We start from the raw sequence: 19,637 nt of genomic DNA, 5'->3' as shown, positions 1-19,637 counted from the left end.
GTATATTATGGAGTGTATACTGTACCAACCTCAGCTTGTGTAGAAATGATGTGCTCCAGTGCAGCAGGCAAACAGTCGGGTACTCTTATTACAGTAAAGTGGCTCTATGCAAAAGTAACAATAGCACTTAATGACATGTACCCACAGCATGGTATGATACCTCACATTAATCAAACAAGATAGTTTGCTGTGCAACTAAAGTGAAACTGGCATGGACATGTGACAGACAAGTGTGTATACCATATAGAGGGAAACTTTGGCGGGGCTAGACTTTGGTGAATAGCAAATTAAATTGCATTTGGTGAAATAAACTTTGGTGAATTCAAGCTCAACCTTTAGCTATAAAAATGCTGTCTCAGGCACTACGAGTAATTGACAGGTTAAAGTTTGGTGGCAAATTTGTAACAAATCGCCAACAAGATTACCCCCGCCAAAGCTTTCCTCTATACAGTAAGAAATAAAATAATGCTATTCTTAATACAGTACATACCCGTAATCCTAGACCACTATTGGTAGTGGAAGCTCATCTGGATCATGGGAGGGACATGTCTTTACTGGCATTACATATAAGGTGCCTAAACTTACTAGTGGACATTTTCAGTTGGCTACTGCATATGACTAAAATATGCACTAGAATAACAGGCAGTGGACTGAACCACTGGACATGACTAGTGGATTGGTGTTTATTGCTTTATAATTCTTCACCAGTTTTGTAGGCATACTATACTAGTAGTATAGCGGCACAACACAAAAATTGTACACTTTTTCATAAAACTATGAAACTTTCCACTCTTCATGAGATGTAGTTAGACTAGTATATTAAAAATTATAAATTTAAAAATGAAGTAGGGATTCAAACGATAAAAAGTAGTGAAACAAGAGGTGAACAATGGTAGCTATTACAACATAGCTCAGTGGGAAATCCCTACTTTGGCCTATTATAACTTTGGCATGGTATAACAATTATTTTGTGTTCAATGCCAAAGTAGGCCAAAGTAAGGATTTCCCACTGAGCTATGCTGTAATAGCAACCATTGTTCATCTTTTGTTTCACTACTTTTTATTGCTTGGATCCCTAATTTTAATATGTTAGTTTGTTTAGTTTTTTTAGTTAAAGCATACAGTTAGCAATAAACATGTGACTGTTCTATTAGGGTGACTACTGTATGAGAGTATCTCGAGTCATGTGTGCTTGACCAAAAGCAGTGGTGTATCTGGACTTCTTACTTCACCTGGGCACTGGGTGGGCAGCCACATACACATGCCCATCTTCATCTGGACATCAATATAACATCTAAAATGTGTTGTGCATCACTATCTATGTGCTATACCTACACTAACTGCATGCAAAATAGCTAATATCACTAGACACAAATGTTGACTACTGTCGTCTTCTTTATACATACAATACAGCAATGCATAATACTTGAGACTTGGATTTAAAGCACCAGGCGCTTATACGATCACGTGACAACTGTGGACTAAAGTAGTCAATCTACAAATAGAATAAATGAAAACACTAACTAAACAAGTACTCCATACCTTTGGACTAGTCAGTAGCTAGCTATCGTCTACCAAGGCATCACACAGCCATACAGGGTGCATGTCTCAAAACTTGCTCATGTCTGTTCACATCTGAATTTTGAAATTGACTTAATCTTGAATAGGCGCTATTCACCACACTATGAAACAATCATTCAGTCCTTGTCACGATGCTGCAGTTGGTAGTCATGTGATCTTCTTTCTATTAAGTGCCTTACATTGGAAATACCACAATCGAAACCATTCAATTCAAGATTGCCGTTTCTCCTCTGGAAAGAAAAGCTTGATTTGAGGTGGATCAGCGTTGCGTATTCTTTACTATCACTAATGTTTTGTGGTTATTCAACACTGATGGTGAAAAGCATTTACCAGGGCACAAATCAAATTAACCAGGGCCCAGGCCCGGGTGTAGATACAAAAGGGGTGTGGTCATCATGGTTTCGATTGATTATTAGACTAGAGTACAGGTGCATCTAGAATCAGCCTACCAACTTGAAGGTGTGTGGTCACAAATACAGCTAGTGTAAAAGGGACGGTCATCATGGTCTTGATCTATAAATTGATAATACGTAGAGTAAAGAATGGGGGTGATCTTGTGACCTATCGTGGAGTACCAGTACCTCAAACTCCATACAGTAGCGTAGTCTAAGTGCCTTAAATAATTTTGTGGCATCTACTGTATTATACAAGAAAGTGTTGATATGGAAAATTAACGCCTCGATATGGTTTCGTTGGATGAAGAAGAAGACAAGCATCCTGATTGAAGATCAAAGAAAAGACAAGGCGCACAGGGCATACACTCGTCGGAACTCCAAAAGGCACATCCCACCGGTGAGTTTGTTGTTGTGGTGTAAAATAGTGACCGTGTGCTGCTTCGTTTGGGCTCTAGGCTTGTAACTGCGGTCAGTAAGTGAGTGAGTGAGACGAAATTTTGAGTTTTGACGATTTAAAAAAAATTCTATATCCGGCTGCCATTAAGCGTTTTCTTGTTTTAACGCTGCATTTGATGTTAGATGGACTAATAATATTCCGTAAAGGTGATTTTCGTCGTGTAAGAAGTTCTAAGCTGGTTTATAAAGGCGTTATTTTTGACGGCGCGCGTCACTTGATGCAAACCCTACTTAAACAGTACTACCGTACTGTTTGATATAGTGACATTACAGATTTGACCTTTGGTGGTGACTTTTATGGCCATTTTTGCACAGAAACTTGACCGGATTAATTAATTAACATGGTACCAAAGGAAAGATTTGTTGAACGAAACAACTTTGAAGTTAATAGGTGATTTCATTCCAATTATAATCACATAGTGATTTAGTTTGCCATACATTAGTCTCAATAGTAGGAGTGAAAATCACATGGCTTTGTTTCTGTAATTGCACTGTAAAGTAGCCAATAAAATAGCAGAATAACAGAAGCCTTTCAAGAAAGTGATATAATGAATAACCAACCAAATAAAGCTGACAATAGAAGCCTTTTAAGTGCAACATATGTAGACATTTTGAGTAGCCAATCAGAATTGCTGACATGTGAAGCCTTTTAAGTGTAACAACAAACAATCACCTGGTAGAAGTTAATGGCCACATAGAACTGGATAGATGTGTACTACAAACCACGAAGGGTGGTCACTATGTGATTAGTAGGCAATCACACGCATTTTCGTGCAATTATCGAATAATTGTACTTGTAACAGCCAAAATTGCACTCAAATGTGTGTGATTACCTATACAAATTATGATCATTTATGAATTTTGAAATAACTTACCTCCCCACGGTAATTTACACCCCAAGGGCAGGTGAACTCAAAAAATTGCAGCTAATAAAAGTGATCATCTGTAACTTTAGAACAAAAATTACTTAATAAAACCAAGTTATTTTGTTCTACAAAACCTTTACTTTAGTACCGCAAGTTAACTATAATGCCTCAGACACAAATGATCAAATTTCTGGGCAAAAAAGGTGCAAAGGTCAAATCTTTGATGGCACTACATCAAAAAAACATACATGTCATGAGGAGTACTATATATGTGGAATGTTTCATGGTTTTATGGAAAAGTGCAAGATTTGGTTAATTTTGGGGGCTCCCCCGCAATTAGTATGAGCATGATTAAGTGGTCAAATTTGAAAAGGGTCATGCTATGCAATGAAACAGTCTAACTAGGGTGCTTTAGTGAAAGAACTACAAAGTAAGCAGGACAATTTAACAACCAACACACACAACCCGGTGATCTTAACAAGAAAAGCAGTAATTAGGAAACATAAATACTTGATCAGTAGTCTACCATTTGTATCTATGGTTATAATATTGGTGATCTCAATACTTGATCCCTTAAATTTGTACATTTCCTGCAGACATGGGGCCAAGTACATGAGTACTTATACTTAAGTACACTTAAGTACAGATCTGAAAGTACTTGTACTTTACTTAAATACTTCCTTGATTTCCCCAGTGTACTTGTACTTATACTCAAGTACTTTGCTAAGTTCTTATAAGTACTGCAAACATTGTACGTAGTTTGTACACAGTGGGTACATAACAAAATTGCATGAAGGTGCATTGTACAATTCTTCTAGTGCCTTCCCTAACCTTACTATGTATCATGTAGCCACAATTAATGATGTCATAGAATTCTGGCAAATAAAAAACAATGCTGCTGCTGATAAAGTTAGTGCATTTTAAGTGTTTAAGAGAGTGAATAGTTGACAAAAACCTGAAAGTACCAACCCCACTAGGTACACTTACATACTACAATACACTGAATAAGTGTACATTTTGCTACAGCAAAATGTACTTGTACTTTACTTGAGTACTTCCAGCATGTACTTGTACTTTACTTAAGTACTTTCAAATGTACTTGGTCCCATGTCTGATTTCCTGTACTTGATAATTAATTTAAGCAAGCTATAAATCACATGCCACACATCGAATGTTTATTGTGGTAAACATAGCTCACCCACAGGTGGAATAGTAGTTTCAACAATAACCAAAGTGAAACTAAATACGTAACTGGTCTCTATAAACACTATGATTCAAGTGGTATTGTAGGGAGTTTTTATTATATTAATAGTAGCACAAAATTACCATTAATGGACAAATAATGGGATGATTGGTACTACTTTGAAACCAAAATTGTTAAACATATCATTGCTCACCTTTGTGAGCCACAAACATACAATACACTGGGCACAAAACAATACAATATTTGCCACATGTGTGTGTTACAGTAGTATATAAATGTGACCGACTGAGCAAAAACCAGCCGTTTTCACAGATTCCTTGAATTCTATTTTATTGTTTCTCTGCTATATATAGTAACAAAGGAGTGGACAGCCAATGTTTCAGTCTTTTGTGATGAATAATCTTCGAGTTACAGTGTTAAACAGTTGGAACAGGAATAAATTTGATTTATACAGTAACAATATGGTAAATAAATTACAGGCGTTTATTAATTGATCATAACTCACAACTGAAACAAGCTACAAAGACGGGGTTTGGCTCAGTCTGTCCACCATGAGCTGAAAAATCCATCAAGGCATAGTGTTTTTTTGTGTATCTCCATGTGGACAAAGAAGGGTGCCACTCCAACAATAAAATGACAATGGTAAACTTAATTGTACTGCATCAGAAGTAAGTGCCCATAATTCAAGTGTCATATGTGTTGCACAAACACGAAAAAAAGATTTTCTTACTCCCCATGAACAGACAAATCTGAGGTTTTATTGATTTGAGCTGTTTCAGTACATATACTGAAGTGATTAAAACATGCATAAAATTTTTATGTGGCATGCATATATTTATGTGAAAACAACCAGTTTTCACTAAACAGGTTACAAATTAATATTGTGTAGAGTATAGTGTGTGTACAAAGATTACAGGTTCAATGCTGTAAGATTATTGCCACTAAATTCCACAGTAGGAAGCTTTTTAATCACATTGCTTCTGTTTATCCAGCTGGATACCTGGTAATGACTGGAAAAGCAATTGGTGATTTGTCCTTAAATAACTGAAATACTGCACCATCATTAGTGATGCCCTCCGATGGGTGATAGTGATGCATTCCTTTGCACAACTTATGTACAGAACCAACTATTATGAAGTGTACATTTTATCATTTAAAAATAGCTGTGGACATACAATGATGATATAGTTATGTGTCTGATTTTCCTACTGTTGCTATGCATTAAGTTTTGAGTGCATGCATGCATGCAAATAATATATGTATGGATTCATGCACTGCATGGTACATATATACTGTGTATGCATGTATACCTGCACATATCCTATACACAGGTATAAAATTTTATAAAGATAATAAGCTGTTTTATTCCTCGCCATGATGATCATAGTTGTCATGTTGTTAGGAATGATATTGGGCTGATGGCTGCCCAATATGATATTAAAGAATGAATGATATTGGGCTGATGGCTGCCCAATATCTATACCTATACCAATTCTTAATGGAAGTTGTTGTGAGGTTAACCATGATGAATCATCATCAGTTGGCTTCTTATATAAGTCACTTAAATCTGGTGTGTATGATATTACAAATGTTTGCAGGGGTTGTGATGTGAAGGCTAAAGGATATTGTGATGTTTCTTCAGGAGGTGGTGGGTGGCTTGTTATTCAGAGGAGGAAAGATGGAAGCATTGACTTTGACAGAAACTGGAAAGATTACGAAGATGGATTCGGTAACCTGAGAGGAGAATTTTGGTTTGGGTTACGTGCCATAAACTGTCTTACAAGTCAAGGAACATGGCAGCTGCGTATTGACTTTACACTCACTGATGGAACAAAAGGTTATCTGTCATACAATAACTTTAGAGTATGGTCAGCTGCAGAAAAGTATAAACTGTCAATATCAGGATATGGTGGAACAATAAGAGATCCATTTAGTTCACATCAGCTTAACGGGATGAAATTTACAACTAAGGATAACGATAACGATAAATGGGATAAGAATTGTGCAGTGAAAGATGCAGGTGGCAGGGCTGGTGGCTGGTGGTACAATCGATGTTCACATATTTTTCCTAATCATCAGTACAAGAACAACCATGGTATTACCTATAATGGACCATGGAAATCTCTAGCTTTTGTAGAAATGAAAATCAAACCTAGGAGCTGCTGACATTATAGCTGTGATGTGACCGATGTATACACTTACAGTTGTAGGTTAATTTTTGGTTGACTTTTATTGATAAGATAATTTTCATAATTTGAAGTCGTACAACTCTTCGTAACTAAGTATAGTGCAAATCAGACACTCAATAATTACTGGCCAACTACAACAATTGTCAGGCCATAATTGAATACGTCCAATCCAACCTTTCACTAGCAGTTATGTGGTATCAGGAAGAGGGAAGCCAGATAAAATGGTATTGGAAAGCATATTTAAAATATATATGTCTGAGGGAGAGATACTGTACTTCTACATAACTGATGCCAGAGCTAACATTTACGCTTGCAGGTTTTTGGGGGCAGCAGTGTGATGCCTTTTTTATATATAGGGCTTTTCACCCAAATGTACAAAGCTACTACAGTGACCACATCCGTGAGGTGGAGTTGACATCTTTCACTCCATTGGTTTTTGCAACAACTGGGGACATGGGAAAGGGAGCAATCACATTCCATCACCGGCTTGCTAGTTCCTTTCTAAATGCAATACCTTATCCTATAGCAGCACATAGCTCTGCTGCACCCCACCTTTCTCCTTATTGAGGTCAGCAAAAATGTGTACCCGGGGACATTGTTCCATATTTCGTAGGTCATCAGATGCTTCCCTGGAAAGGGCTTCACAAGTGGCCCTAGAGACATATAATCTCAAAAGCCAGACCTTTCAAGACTGCATGGGTGTGAGGAAAAGGTCTGGTAACATTCACCAACATTCATTGGCAAGCACAATGCAATTTTGTGACAGTTTCTTGTGGCAGACTTGTCGTGTGTCCTTAGCAACAATTGTTCTATCCCAAACGGGGTTGCATCATTTTATTCACGAACTGCTTTGATTGGCTCTGCCAGAATTTTGGCAATGTTACCAGACAGTTTTTCTACATGCACCCATGCACTCACAGAAAAATTGGCCGTGCTTGTGAGATAAGGGACATACAATTATTCCTTTTTTAGCTGTGTCCAGCACACTTTCCTTTTGTGTTGCTATTGAGATTCACTTTGGTTATCAGGGTGAGCCCGCACTAGCGTAAAGTTTGATATGATTGTTTCAAGCAAAAAAACAACAAAAAACAACAACAACAACATGAACATTACAATAAAAAATGCAGTGTGTAGATTACAATAAATCTGTTATTGTTGGGCTGATCACTCAAGAGTTATTTGATTGGCTTATAGCTGTAGCCAGTCATTTGTAAAAATCCACTTTATAGCAGTTTTAAATTTTTGCAACAATTTAAATTTTTTTGCAGCATACTGTCAGAAGCATTTCAGGTACGATGTACCACTCAAATGCAACATCATCTTGCAAGAGTGCAAGTGATTTAAAAATTCGCTAATTAAAGGGTGTGGCACCCATTTCTGCACATGATGAAAACCTAACTGTACCAGCTACTTGCATCATTGTAGACATCGAAGTCAATTGCATTTACTACTAGTGACTAAGAATACAGTGAACAATAACACAGGTACCTGAAAACAAGATCAGAATTTATTCTAAATAACGCTCTATTACAAAGTTCATCGTAAATTCGCTGGAGCTCAATAAAGCTCAACACGTGAAACGATTTCTACACTATTATTATTAACGCTTTACAGTGACCAGTACTGAAGGTCTGACAGCAATTTGTGCTGCAGCCTTAGGATTACCTAACCTAGTTACAAGGACTCAGACTTAAACAATGACTTATAGCAAATAAGGTGTAACAGGAAAGGGGTAAATTACCACTTCTGATAATAAATTCAGTGCTAAACTTCACGGTTTACTAGAACTAAACCCTAGCTATGCTAAAAATTATATATAGTACGCACATGTCATGCAATTATTTTGACGTCATGTCTTACCCCTCTGCATTAACCCCGTTTTGTCTGGGATAAATACTCACAGGCGAAATGGGTGCCACATTCTTTAATTAATAAGTTTTTTAATCACTTGCACTCTTGTGAGATGTTGCATTTGAGTGGCAGCGTATCACTGAAGGCACTTTTGGGCTTGATTCTACCAAACCAATACTGCTCATGGTGCCATGAAGTATTGTGAGGCTGGTTTCTGTTCATGGTTCCTACTACACAGTACTACTATACTGTATGGTAAGGTTTTAAGGTGCAGCAAATGAATACGCTTACCATTAGTCGGTCACAAGGAAGGTGGTCACTGTTGGCAGTAGCAAAGAACACAAAATCTTCCAAGCTGCACCACTCATTGGCCTTCTTGAGATTGTACAGGCCTTGTACATCTACCAGTAGACGAAAGAACTGTGATAGAAAACATAGGTATACATACTTAATTAGTGTATAACCCAAATTCTAATGCTTTATGAAGTTTCAACATGCACACATGTACACACCTCAGAGACACTACCAATTCCAGTCTCTTTATTCTCACAACTGGGTAAGTGAAGATCGTCTACAAACAAATTCATCATCTTGCCCTTTTGTGGTCCATATATGGGACCTGCAACAATTAATTAAATGATTTTTGTGCAATAAAACTCTAGCTAGTTAAAATTGTAGGAACTATACTGAAAATCCTATACCTTGCTTTTGGTGAAAGTTGACTTGTATGAATGAATGTAGATTCTTCACTGGGGTGTTACCGGTTAGCACCAGTTTAGCAGTGGTCTCATTAGCTGAATGTCTAACACCTATACAGTACATCATGAAGCAGTTACAGTGTATACAGTTCTATAGGATGTCATACCTCTTCCTGTTAAGAAATTATTGATGATCGATGACTTGCCACAGAATCTCGGGCCAGTGACCAACACATGCTTCATGGACATGTGAGCAAGCTCCAGCAATTTTTCAACACACACCTGTGTATATGTGTGTAGCTGATATTAATACCATTATGAAGTGTTCTTGCAAACATACACGTATGAAATAATGAAAAAAAAAGTAGAGTACTAGAAAAGCAAGTATCAATTGGTCAGATCAATAAGTGTACACAAAACACACATTACAGTTCTATACACAGACTAGGTTAACTCACAGTGGTTTGTGTTTCTAAAAAGACATAGCCCATTGGGTTCAGGAAATGCAGACCACCGCTATCTGGAATGCTGTACAATATAAATGGCCATACATGTCACTGGATGTTAAATCACTGTGTGTATGTACACAAGCGTAATGAAAAATTAGAAATATATTTGAGTAGGGATCATAAAAAATGAAACAAGGGAGGTCATCTATACCTGCAGCAATACTAGTACACATTTAATTCCTACTTCAGCATGTCAATAGCATAGGGATTACATGTCCACCATTGTAGCTACAGCTCCCTTGTTTCATTGCTTTTTATTTCTATGATCCCTACTCAAAATGTAAACTTTCTGATTTCCCTTACACTCACTTGTTTATGTTTTTTACATTCATTACTGGTGAATCATCGCACACAACATCAAAAAGAAAAAAATAATGGTGCCAGACAAAGTAATTGAGTAACTGAATGTCATACACAATTACTGAAACATTAAGTGGCCATTCTGTTTCATTTTATGTTCTACCCATTTAAAAATGAAGAACAGCATAAGAAGCACCTCTGTAATCAATCCAATCAATATGGAAATTACAACAGAATGCATACCCCGACCATACAAATTGTGACCGGGCCTGCGAAAATAGGGCATGTGGGCACATGATTTTTGCCTACTTTTTAAAACTTTCATCATTTGTACCTTTTTGTACCAGTATACTATGGCAATGTAATTTTGAGCATCTAGTAAGAATTTAATTGGCTTTATGATGCAAGTAACTAAATACAAATATGCTGTTCCAGCACTGAGATATGACCTGTAGAGTGACGTGGTATAGTTTGTGCCCACATGCCCTGTTTTCGCAGGCCCAGTCACAATTACTGTAATGCAAAGAAAGCCATTCTGCTTCAGTTTCAGCTATGTACAATCTGCAATAATTATAGCTATACAAACAAAGAACAGGAAGTGCCTCTGGTGTCAATACAGTCACAGTATGGTAATTAAAACACTGAAGCCATGACACATTACTGCCAATTGTATAGTACGTCCATAACGCATGCATTATAGCTGTTACAGTTGGCATCAAAGCAACATCAAACAGTGAAGAAATTAAGCCTGTTTCCTTAACCATAGTTGAGTTATACCCTGTACTTGTCTGAAGGAATCACAGTCAGTCGGCTAAAATTTTTTTTAAATTCATAGAAACTTGTTGGAAGGGTTTGAGGTCACCCTGAAGACATTTATGGGCTTTGGTATGCCTGACCAATACTATCAGGCTGTGGTTAATTTTGGGCAAGAAAGCCTATCCACTATACAGTACTATGTACCATACTGCATGATACATAATTATTACTCATTAATGTATTTATAATATTATGCATGCAGTGTTTTACACACAAACATATTATATTCCATAAAAGTACAAGAAAAAAATTTATAGATCCTGCACGCAAAGTAGGCACTCAACCACCTGAGCTACAGTAATTGCCCACATACACAACAGTTGATTACCCTACACTTAATAAGCATACTACTGTATACACATTTCTATTATCATGTACGTATTATACAGTGATTACTGTAGTGTAACAGACTTTATAGAACTTTACGTGGGCGAGATCAAAGGAAAAAGTGTACTTTAAATTTCATAAAGTACACTCTCAGCCAGTCAACTGCTTCATCGACCACAAAGAGTGCTTTATTGCACCGCAAAGAATGCTTTATTGAATGAATAAAGCACTCTTTGCGGTGCAATAAAGCACTCTTTGCGGTGCAATAAAGCACTCTTTGCGGTGCAATAAAGCACTCTTTGTGGGCAATAAAGCACAGTTGCCCACGTGCCTTAGTACAGGCTAATAACCTACGGGGCTTGCACCAGTACAACTAATCACCCAAGTTGGTGAAGGCTGATAGCCTCGCCACGCTGAGTGATCAATCACCCCAGCCAATACGAATTCCACCACTGGATTGCTTTTATAGACATACCTAAATGCTTTGATGATGGGTGGGAGAAGGTAACGTTGCTGTTACGTTTGTTAATGTAAACGAACAAGTCCTGGAGATATCACGGAAATACTTCACCATGTGACTCACAATAGAATCGATTGTGGGTTGCGAGCAAAGCCTGCCAAAAGACGCAATGAACGTCTACCATGCCAAACTATAGTGAACTACGCGTGAGTTACTTTGTTAAACTGGTTTGTGTGTGTTCAGGCTGCTAATAGTTCGTGCAATGCGTGTTAATCACAAGTCCTAGTGTATGGTGAAGCTACACGAGTAGAAAGTTCCATAAATTATTTAAAGCATAGCCTTGCTTGTGCTATATGAAAAATAAAGTACTCAGCTGTGCGCCTCGTACTTTATTTTTCATATAGCACTCGTGGCTATGCTTTAACATATACATAATGTTAATGCATATTTGTATTACATCACAAACTGTAATACGTCGTCATTATCTGTAATTACATAATACTAGTTATATAGTCAATTTCCTTTTGTATAACTAGATAGTTGTAAGACTGTGTGCTTGAGACGAGTTGTGTATTATAATTGTGACTGTGTGATTATACTTTCGATTATAACTAGATTACACACAATTGCAAATATTACGTATTGGAAGCTGACATGTATTATGCACCATACCATGACTGCCAGGTGTCCCATTCACCAGACTCATCCACAAAATAGTCAAACACCAGAAGGTCTGAGTCATCATCTGGTAGGCTGTAATATATACAGGCTTGTTAATTCATTGAATTACAAATCAGTATTAAGCACACAAACATACGAGTAACAAATTAGACTACTCCAACTGTATAACAGGAAATTTTGTTGGAAGAAGTAGTTGATGAGTCCACACTTTGTCAGCATTGACGGATTAAATTTTGAGAGATCATAGATCTAAACACATACTTTTAAAGGCACTTATGGATGTTTGATGAATTAAAAGTTTGACAAATTTAACTGATTCATCAAAATCATCAACTTTTAATCAAAACTTTCTGTCATACATACATCACTGCTCAAATGTAACGTTGTTTCACGAGAGTGCAAGCAATTAAAAAACTTGCTAATTAAAGGGTATGATACCCATTTTGCTCGCGAGCATTTGGGATGAATACTCACAAGCGAAACCCTTTAATTAGCGAGTTTTTAATTGCTCAGACTCTCACAAGATGACATTACATTTGAGCAGTACCGTATATGTATAATGCATGCACTATGCAAATAGAAAGTATAGTACACTGTATAATGATATTATGTACATCTATTACATACATGTACGTAGACTGTACCTGTTGGACAGTGACTTGAGAAACTGACTATATTTTAGCTTATCTTGTGCTGTTAGATTCCCACCAAATCCCCAGATCAAAGAAAACAGTAGCAATCGTTCCACATGTAGTTCGCTAAACACTTCAGCTGCTTCAAAATATGCCTAAACAACAGTGAACTTCTAAGTTGCAAGTATAAACTAACAAAGCTAACATTTAACAGAGATGTGAGATAGGCTAATGATGACTGAAACATTCCAATTTCTGGTAATGTAGTCCTAATAAAAAAAATTTAATACACAGCCATTGATATATAGCTATATCTGACTTGACATTTTCTTTGATGAATTCCACAATTGGATCCATGTATGAGTTAAAGAGTCGGTGAAGGCACTGAAATGACAGTAGTAATTCAGGTGAGTAACAAAAAAGAGGTAATTATTTACTTGTACTTCAGATACACGTCTATCCACAAGCCATGATTTTGCAAGTTCATTCCAGGTAAGTGCTGTTGAACCATGACATACAATACCCTACAGAACCAACATTACAGGTGCTTTTATTAACAGAACATAAATATAACCAGTATCATATTTGACAAAAGTTTGATGTGAGTATCGTGTCTGGGAATGACCTCCTACTCCCAATGCAGGAATTAATACCACTACACCAACAAGTCAGGTGCCAAACTTATCAACACTAAAGCTTGTATCTGCCGCATGTACATAATGTTATCACTTACACAATGTGCTACAGCTACTGGGGAGGCATTTGATAAATCACTTGTTTCAAAAAGTAGTCGAAAATAATCATCCTTTACAAAGAGTCTTTCTCCTGTTGGCAAACTCAGTGCCTACAACATTAAAAGACAATTAGTGCATAGATATACAACCATAAATGATTGGTTTACCTTGTTTTTGCTGATCAATCCATCCAACAGGTCAATCCATTTCCCTTGCAAAGGACCATCAAAACAAATCCACATTTTAGCCTGTGTAGCCTGAAATAATGCAATCAGTGTTGAAAAAGTATAGAACCAACATCAAATAACACAATCTATGTTGTGATACAGACAGCCAACTTAGTTGTTTAATATTGCTATCAATTCAAACATTCAATTAAACATATACTATGAGACACATAAATTTCCAAGAGGGAAATTTACATGGTATACTATCTATATGTATGCATTGACATACCTTGAGTGCTTTTCTCAAGGCAGCAGTGAAGACACCATCTATCCAGTCACCATTAGTATTAACATGACCATACAGTGTGTGTAGGTTATCAAACACTGCTGGGTTGATACGTTGTAGTCGTGTGGAGACCAGCAACTGACTACGTCTTTGCATGACATTGTAGACTGAAATGACAGTACTGAGACTGGATGTCTTGCCAGTAGTGTGGTGTCCAGCCAGTATCACAGCTAGAATAATATACATATGTACATTTATACATTCATTTATTCATACTAAACACACACACACACACACACACACACACACACACACACACACACACACACACACACACACACACACACACACACACACACACACACACACACACACACACACACACACACACACACACACACACACACAACTAGTGTACTACACACCATGTTTCACTTGGATGATAGTGTAAAGTTGCTTCACTTTCTGTATCCATGCACCACCTGGTTCATACCCCAGGGCTAATGCCTGGTTAGTTATCTGTACATCAATACTAGGCTCTACAAAGCTGTGTTTGATAGGAGTGTGTTTGTTGCTGGCTGGTGTGAGGAATGGTCCTTGTGAAGTGGGTGGTGCCTTCCCTGGAGATTTTCCCTGTGGTTGAGATGGCTTCTTTCTGCGTGGTGAAGGTGAATGGCGCACTGTCTCAGTTACTCCACAGAAGACATCATTTAGTATAGTTTCAAATGTGATCAGATCCTAAAGGTTAAAGAAATACATGCAAGTATGTAAATGGCAGCAAAATTTCAACATGTAAACATTTTTTTAGAAATATGGAGTCGGTGTTATTCAAGCATTTATACACAACATATTGCAAAACACACACACAACTCACAGTTCCATCAAATCTTGGAGATAGTAATTCCTTGAGAGCTTGAAACACAACAGTGTGGTCAATCTTGGCACCAAAATGAGTTGGAGTGGATGCACGTTGATTCCTTAACTCAAGGCCTGCATTTCGACCTGCAAAAATCAAATAAGTAGACACATAGGTATGTAATATCTACACACATCACAACAACATTATATATACAATATAGTACAAATCATAGGATGGAGTGAAGAGGCTTGCCAGCAAATATATACCAATGGAGGAATAGTACATTTTTGATTTACTTTAGTACATAAAATTATTGTTTCATACCTGCTCCAGCAACATGAGTGGTTGAGCCTAGACGTTGTGAACCCCCACTATTCTCTCTTGGATGAGATGACTCTCTTGTACCAGCACTGGACACTCTCTGTTGGTAGGACTTGGCAGCTACCAGTAGTATGTGAGCTAGGAATGGCATGCTCAGTATGTCCCTGGAACTATAATAGAAAATGGAACCTGATAGATTGCATACATCTGAAATACACATAATTTACAAGTACACAATACTCAACATCTTAGTGTATATACTACAAATACACTCTACTTTTAAATATAATACAATATAATCCAAATGGTATCTACCATATAGCTGGTTTTCTGTGTGAGGTTCGATTTTTCTGCAAAGCAGTTAAAATCACCTCCAGCAGAAACCTACAAAATATGTGAGAGCATCACATGATTGTGTCCCGTGTATACTAAGACTGTTGCAATAGAACTTACATAATATCCGTGGCTACCAAGTTTATAAGGTGTAAATTCAGTGATGCTTTTACAGTTGAAACCCTTAAGGAGACTCAACAAAGCCATATTGGCAGAAAGGTAATGTCTATGACTCTTTTGCTATGGCTGTGTGAAAAGAAGATAATATATTGTTGGACATGTCTCATGATGAACTATCTTATCACCTTGTTACATATGCAAGGTTGCTGGGCCAAGCAGAGATCTACAAAAAGGTGGCCTCAAGATATATTGCATCCTGCAATTTAATGGCATCAGTATGGATATAGATTACATAAAAGACATTACTGAAAGGCAGAAAAGGTACAGAGAACAAAACATATGTCTTTAGAAGTAAAGATGATCACGAATCAAATGTTAGATGTGAAGATAGCAAAGTAACCACTGGTGATGTTAACTGCAGCTCTTCCACTGAAGCTACAGTAACTGTTGCAGACCTAGAGGGAGGAAATGATTGTGGAAACCCATGCCAAGTTATTATTGCACAGCCCTAAAATTGTTGCTTCATTGCATTTGATGCTTGTCACCTAATCAATCAACCATTGATGGTCCTTTTTGGGCCATTGTCCACTATACTCCTGGGGGCAATGTTTATCGGAAAGTGGTCCCAATTGATCAATTCATCATGAACATCTTCATCTTACAAAACTTGCACCCTATACAGAGAATCCACTACAACAAATTTAGTTAGTAGCCATATTGCAGCCTGTCATTAAAATAAGCGACAGCAAATAAATAAAGCTATGTCTTTTATTTGAATAAGCTGATAAAAGTGCTAATATGGATGAATTCAACAAGACCTAGCCATACCAATTTAGCTCAAATTTGGAATGAAAGGCGTCCCACCCTAAGGGATGTTTCATACAAAAAAATGGACTATTTCTGTTTAGCTACGGCTATATGAAAATTGATTCCTGTAAAATACACACTTGTCTGTTTAGCCATTACTGGTATGAATGCATGAAAATCTCATTTTCTTGATTCCTGTAAAATGTACACTTATCTGTTGTATGCCCAAACGCATTGAATATCCTTGGCCACATGATACACTATGTACACGATGATAGCTTTTAAACAGTAAAGTGCATACTATACAGTTGAGTATGATAAATAAACAGTTATGATATACATTATATCAATTATTGACCATGGTTTACATTTAGTACAACAACTTGGCTGGGTCTTAATGGACATAGTCTTTGGATCCTCTGGTAAAACGCATACCTCTGCAGCCGCCTTCTAATATCTTTCATGTAAAAGCCGTACACAAAAGAGTGAGACAATAACAGGCACCAGTCCAACAAGTAACTGATCAGACCAAGATATGACCTTGTAGTACCAGAGACAAGACTAAGGGCCAAGGCTAGTACAACAGATTGTGAGATATTTGAGATGCACTCAATACCACACCGATATGGTAGGTTTAGCTTGCATACGAAGGTTGTGCAATATTCTCTTTATCCTATTGATCTCATGCAATTTCTTGTTAGACTGAACAGTGCAGTAGTAGAGATAAGCATTGATGAATATTGTTACCACAACAGTTGCAAACATTGGCAACACAATGGCAGTGAAGACAAAAGGTCTAGATTTAGGAGTTCCTATGTATTTTCCAAGAGGTGATTAAAATGTAAACAATGATGTAGCTCTAACTGTAAAAGCGATCCCAACTGCTACCAACCATACTACAGTTATGAGAGTGTAAGATACCTTAGTGGTCATAATGTTCCTGTGACAATATGGGAAACCAATACAGATGACTCGATCGATGACCAACAGGACAAATTATAAAGCAAACCGCAAGGCCACTCGTGGTATAGTGACAATGACATATACAATAATCCATATTCTGAAAGCAAACCAAATAAATATAACATCATTAAGATAACTTCAAGCCCGTATCTTCCTGTTACTGCTACATCACCGACTAGTAGATTGACCACGAAGAGATAGTATTTTGTGTGCAGCTGTTCATTCTTCCATATCACATGTATAACCAGTAAGGCTGAGGATATGATGGTTGGGATCATCACCAATAACATTATCGTCTTCAGACAGGTAGTAAGCAGTGCTACATCATAGTACAAGTCATCAGTAGAATTGTTACCAATCACTGTATTATTGATGGATGTCTCCATTATTTCTCATTGCTCCTCAACCGTGATCTATTTGTTTACAGGAACACTATCTGTCTCTCGTTTAACACACACTTGTAATATGGCTTTATTTGACTAAACCACCGATAACTGCCTGTTAATAACACGTTTTATGTGTGTGCAAATTGTATCACCTATCACAATATGTTTGATTTGAAGGAATACACTTTATTATCACAATTTATCAGTACATTACAATCCATAGAATGTACAGTATTGATATAGAATACTAAGCAAAGTGCAAATGACCTTATACCATTCAACTTAGCATTCTAAAATACTCAACTATTATTGTACAATGAACAGTCTGTCCCAAACCACACCACACACACACACACACACACACACACACACACACACACACACACACACACACACACGCAAACGCTCTTACAGCTGTTGCTTGCAAAGGTCACGCAGTGCTACAAGCCTGTCCACTAACAGCCTACGAGACTGGTACCCCAGTACAGAACAGTAAGACTTCAATATTACACCTAAATCAGGAATTGTAAGTGTGAAGGAACGAAACATCGAGGTCAATGTGCTGGGTAGCTGCCACTGCTTGCACTGAGGGCGAGTCAGAAATAGTCCAAATCCATTAACTACAGGCATCTATGTAGAAACAGTGTAGTATCCATTTAAAACACACATGCAGTCATAATGATAAAACACATGAGAACAATAATACTAACAGTCCTTCATACATGCATACAGTCATACACTGACCTTCTCTCCAGTTAACAATACACATGTGGAGGTCCTGGCCCGCAATGCTCCAGTAATTATCTGCATCAACTGGGCCATTGTGGATAACACTGCTCCACTGAGGTCTTGTACATTACTGAATGCCACCCATGAACCAGCCTAATGAGAACACATACAAGTATACATCTACCATAATGCACACACAGCATGTATGGTGTTCAATTTAATTCAGCGTTGTGTAAATTGTTTTAAAATGTAGACACACACATGCTGTAACGAAATATTCACATACATGTACACATACTTGAGCTGCTCCTTTAAGGAAGGAAGCAATAGCCAGTTCACTAGTTAGTTCACAACAATTATATGCTAACACATTTCTGCCACATAGAAGGCCAAGACCCTACAGAAAGATGTGAACAGTTTACAAATACATACTGCATTGTCATACCTTTAGGATCTCAGTTTTTCCAGTACCTGCAGTTCCTATCAATTCCCCACCACAATATTTACTGATAGCCTGTATATAAAAATCCACAGCAGTTCCATCTTGTGTGTGTGTGTGTGTGTGTGTGTGTGTGTGTGTGTGTGTGTGTGTGTGTGTGTGTGTGTGTGTGTGTGTGTGTGTGTGCATGCGTGCGTGCGTGCGTGTATCCACAGTGCCAGCCTCCATACAGCAAACATGGTAATTGTAGGTGATGTGGCTGATGGCAGCACCCCTGGCTCTGTCATGTGGTGGAGACCAGGCAGGGTCAGGAGACTCCTTTGCATTGGCCTTGCAGCTAACAAGAGGGCTTTACATTATGCATACACCATGCTTTGAACTAAGCAGACCAAGTCTCTGACTCAGGTCCCTGCATGGCCTATCCACCTTCCAGGGGGTTGTCTCACCTGGCTTGAATTTCAAATAGGTTATTCAGCATCCCCTGGCTGGGTGAGTGTGTACCTTCCATGGAGGGCTGGGGCAGAGATG

The 19,637-nt window shown here is 37.7% G+C and overlaps 1 protein-coding gene across 1 annotated transcript in view; it reads right to left on the bottom strand.

The window, feature by feature from the left end:
* LOC136257428 (dynein axonemal heavy chain 5-like) overlaps nucleotides 1-19,637 on the bottom strand; it is a 59,542-nt gene that overhangs the window by 17,745 nt on the left and 22,160 nt on the right. Inside the window, exons 33-53 of the mRNA XM_066050629.1 lie at nucleotides 19,116-19,184; nucleotides 18,969-19,067; nucleotides 18,686-18,823; nucleotides 18,354-18,571; nucleotides 15,336-15,502; nucleotides 15,027-15,154; nucleotides 14,578-14,890; nucleotides 14,156-14,382; nucleotides 13,867-13,956; nucleotides 13,699-13,809; nucleotides 13,403-13,489; nucleotides 13,285-13,349; nucleotides 13,171-13,234; nucleotides 12,978-13,120; nucleotides 12,325-12,405; nucleotides 9,699-9,768; nucleotides 9,408-9,522; nucleotides 9,244-9,351; nucleotides 9,055-9,161; nucleotides 8,834-8,962; nucleotides 30-104 (exon numbers count right to left, since the gene is read on the bottom strand). Coding sequence (XP_065906701.1) covers nucleotides 30-104; nucleotides 8,834-8,962; nucleotides 9,055-9,161; nucleotides 9,244-9,351; nucleotides 9,408-9,522; nucleotides 9,699-9,768; nucleotides 12,325-12,405; nucleotides 12,978-13,120; nucleotides 13,171-13,234; nucleotides 13,285-13,349; nucleotides 13,403-13,489; nucleotides 13,699-13,809; nucleotides 13,867-13,956; nucleotides 14,156-14,382; nucleotides 14,578-14,890; nucleotides 15,027-15,154; nucleotides 15,336-15,502; nucleotides 18,354-18,571; nucleotides 18,686-18,823; nucleotides 18,969-19,067; nucleotides 19,116-19,184 — 2,604 coding nt within the window. The remainder of the gene's footprint in view (nucleotides 1-29; nucleotides 105-8,833; nucleotides 8,963-9,054; nucleotides 9,162-9,243; nucleotides 9,352-9,407; nucleotides 9,523-9,698; nucleotides 9,769-12,324; nucleotides 12,406-12,977; nucleotides 13,121-13,170; nucleotides 13,235-13,284; nucleotides 13,350-13,402; nucleotides 13,490-13,698; nucleotides 13,810-13,866; nucleotides 13,957-14,155; nucleotides 14,383-14,577; nucleotides 14,891-15,026; nucleotides 15,155-15,335; nucleotides 15,503-18,353; nucleotides 18,572-18,685; nucleotides 18,824-18,968; nucleotides 19,068-19,115; nucleotides 19,185-19,637) is intronic.

The sequence above is a fragment of the Dysidea avara genome, chromosome 6 (assembly GCF_963678975.1).
Source record: "Dysidea avara chromosome 6, odDysAvar1.4, whole genome shotgun sequence".
Taxonomy (NCBI): domain Eukaryota; kingdom Metazoa; phylum Porifera; class Demospongiae; order Dictyoceratida; family Dysideidae; genus Dysidea; species Dysidea avara.
The sequence above is the reverse complement of the archived record's forward strand: the minus strand, read 5'-3'. Positions and strand labels throughout refer to the sequence as shown.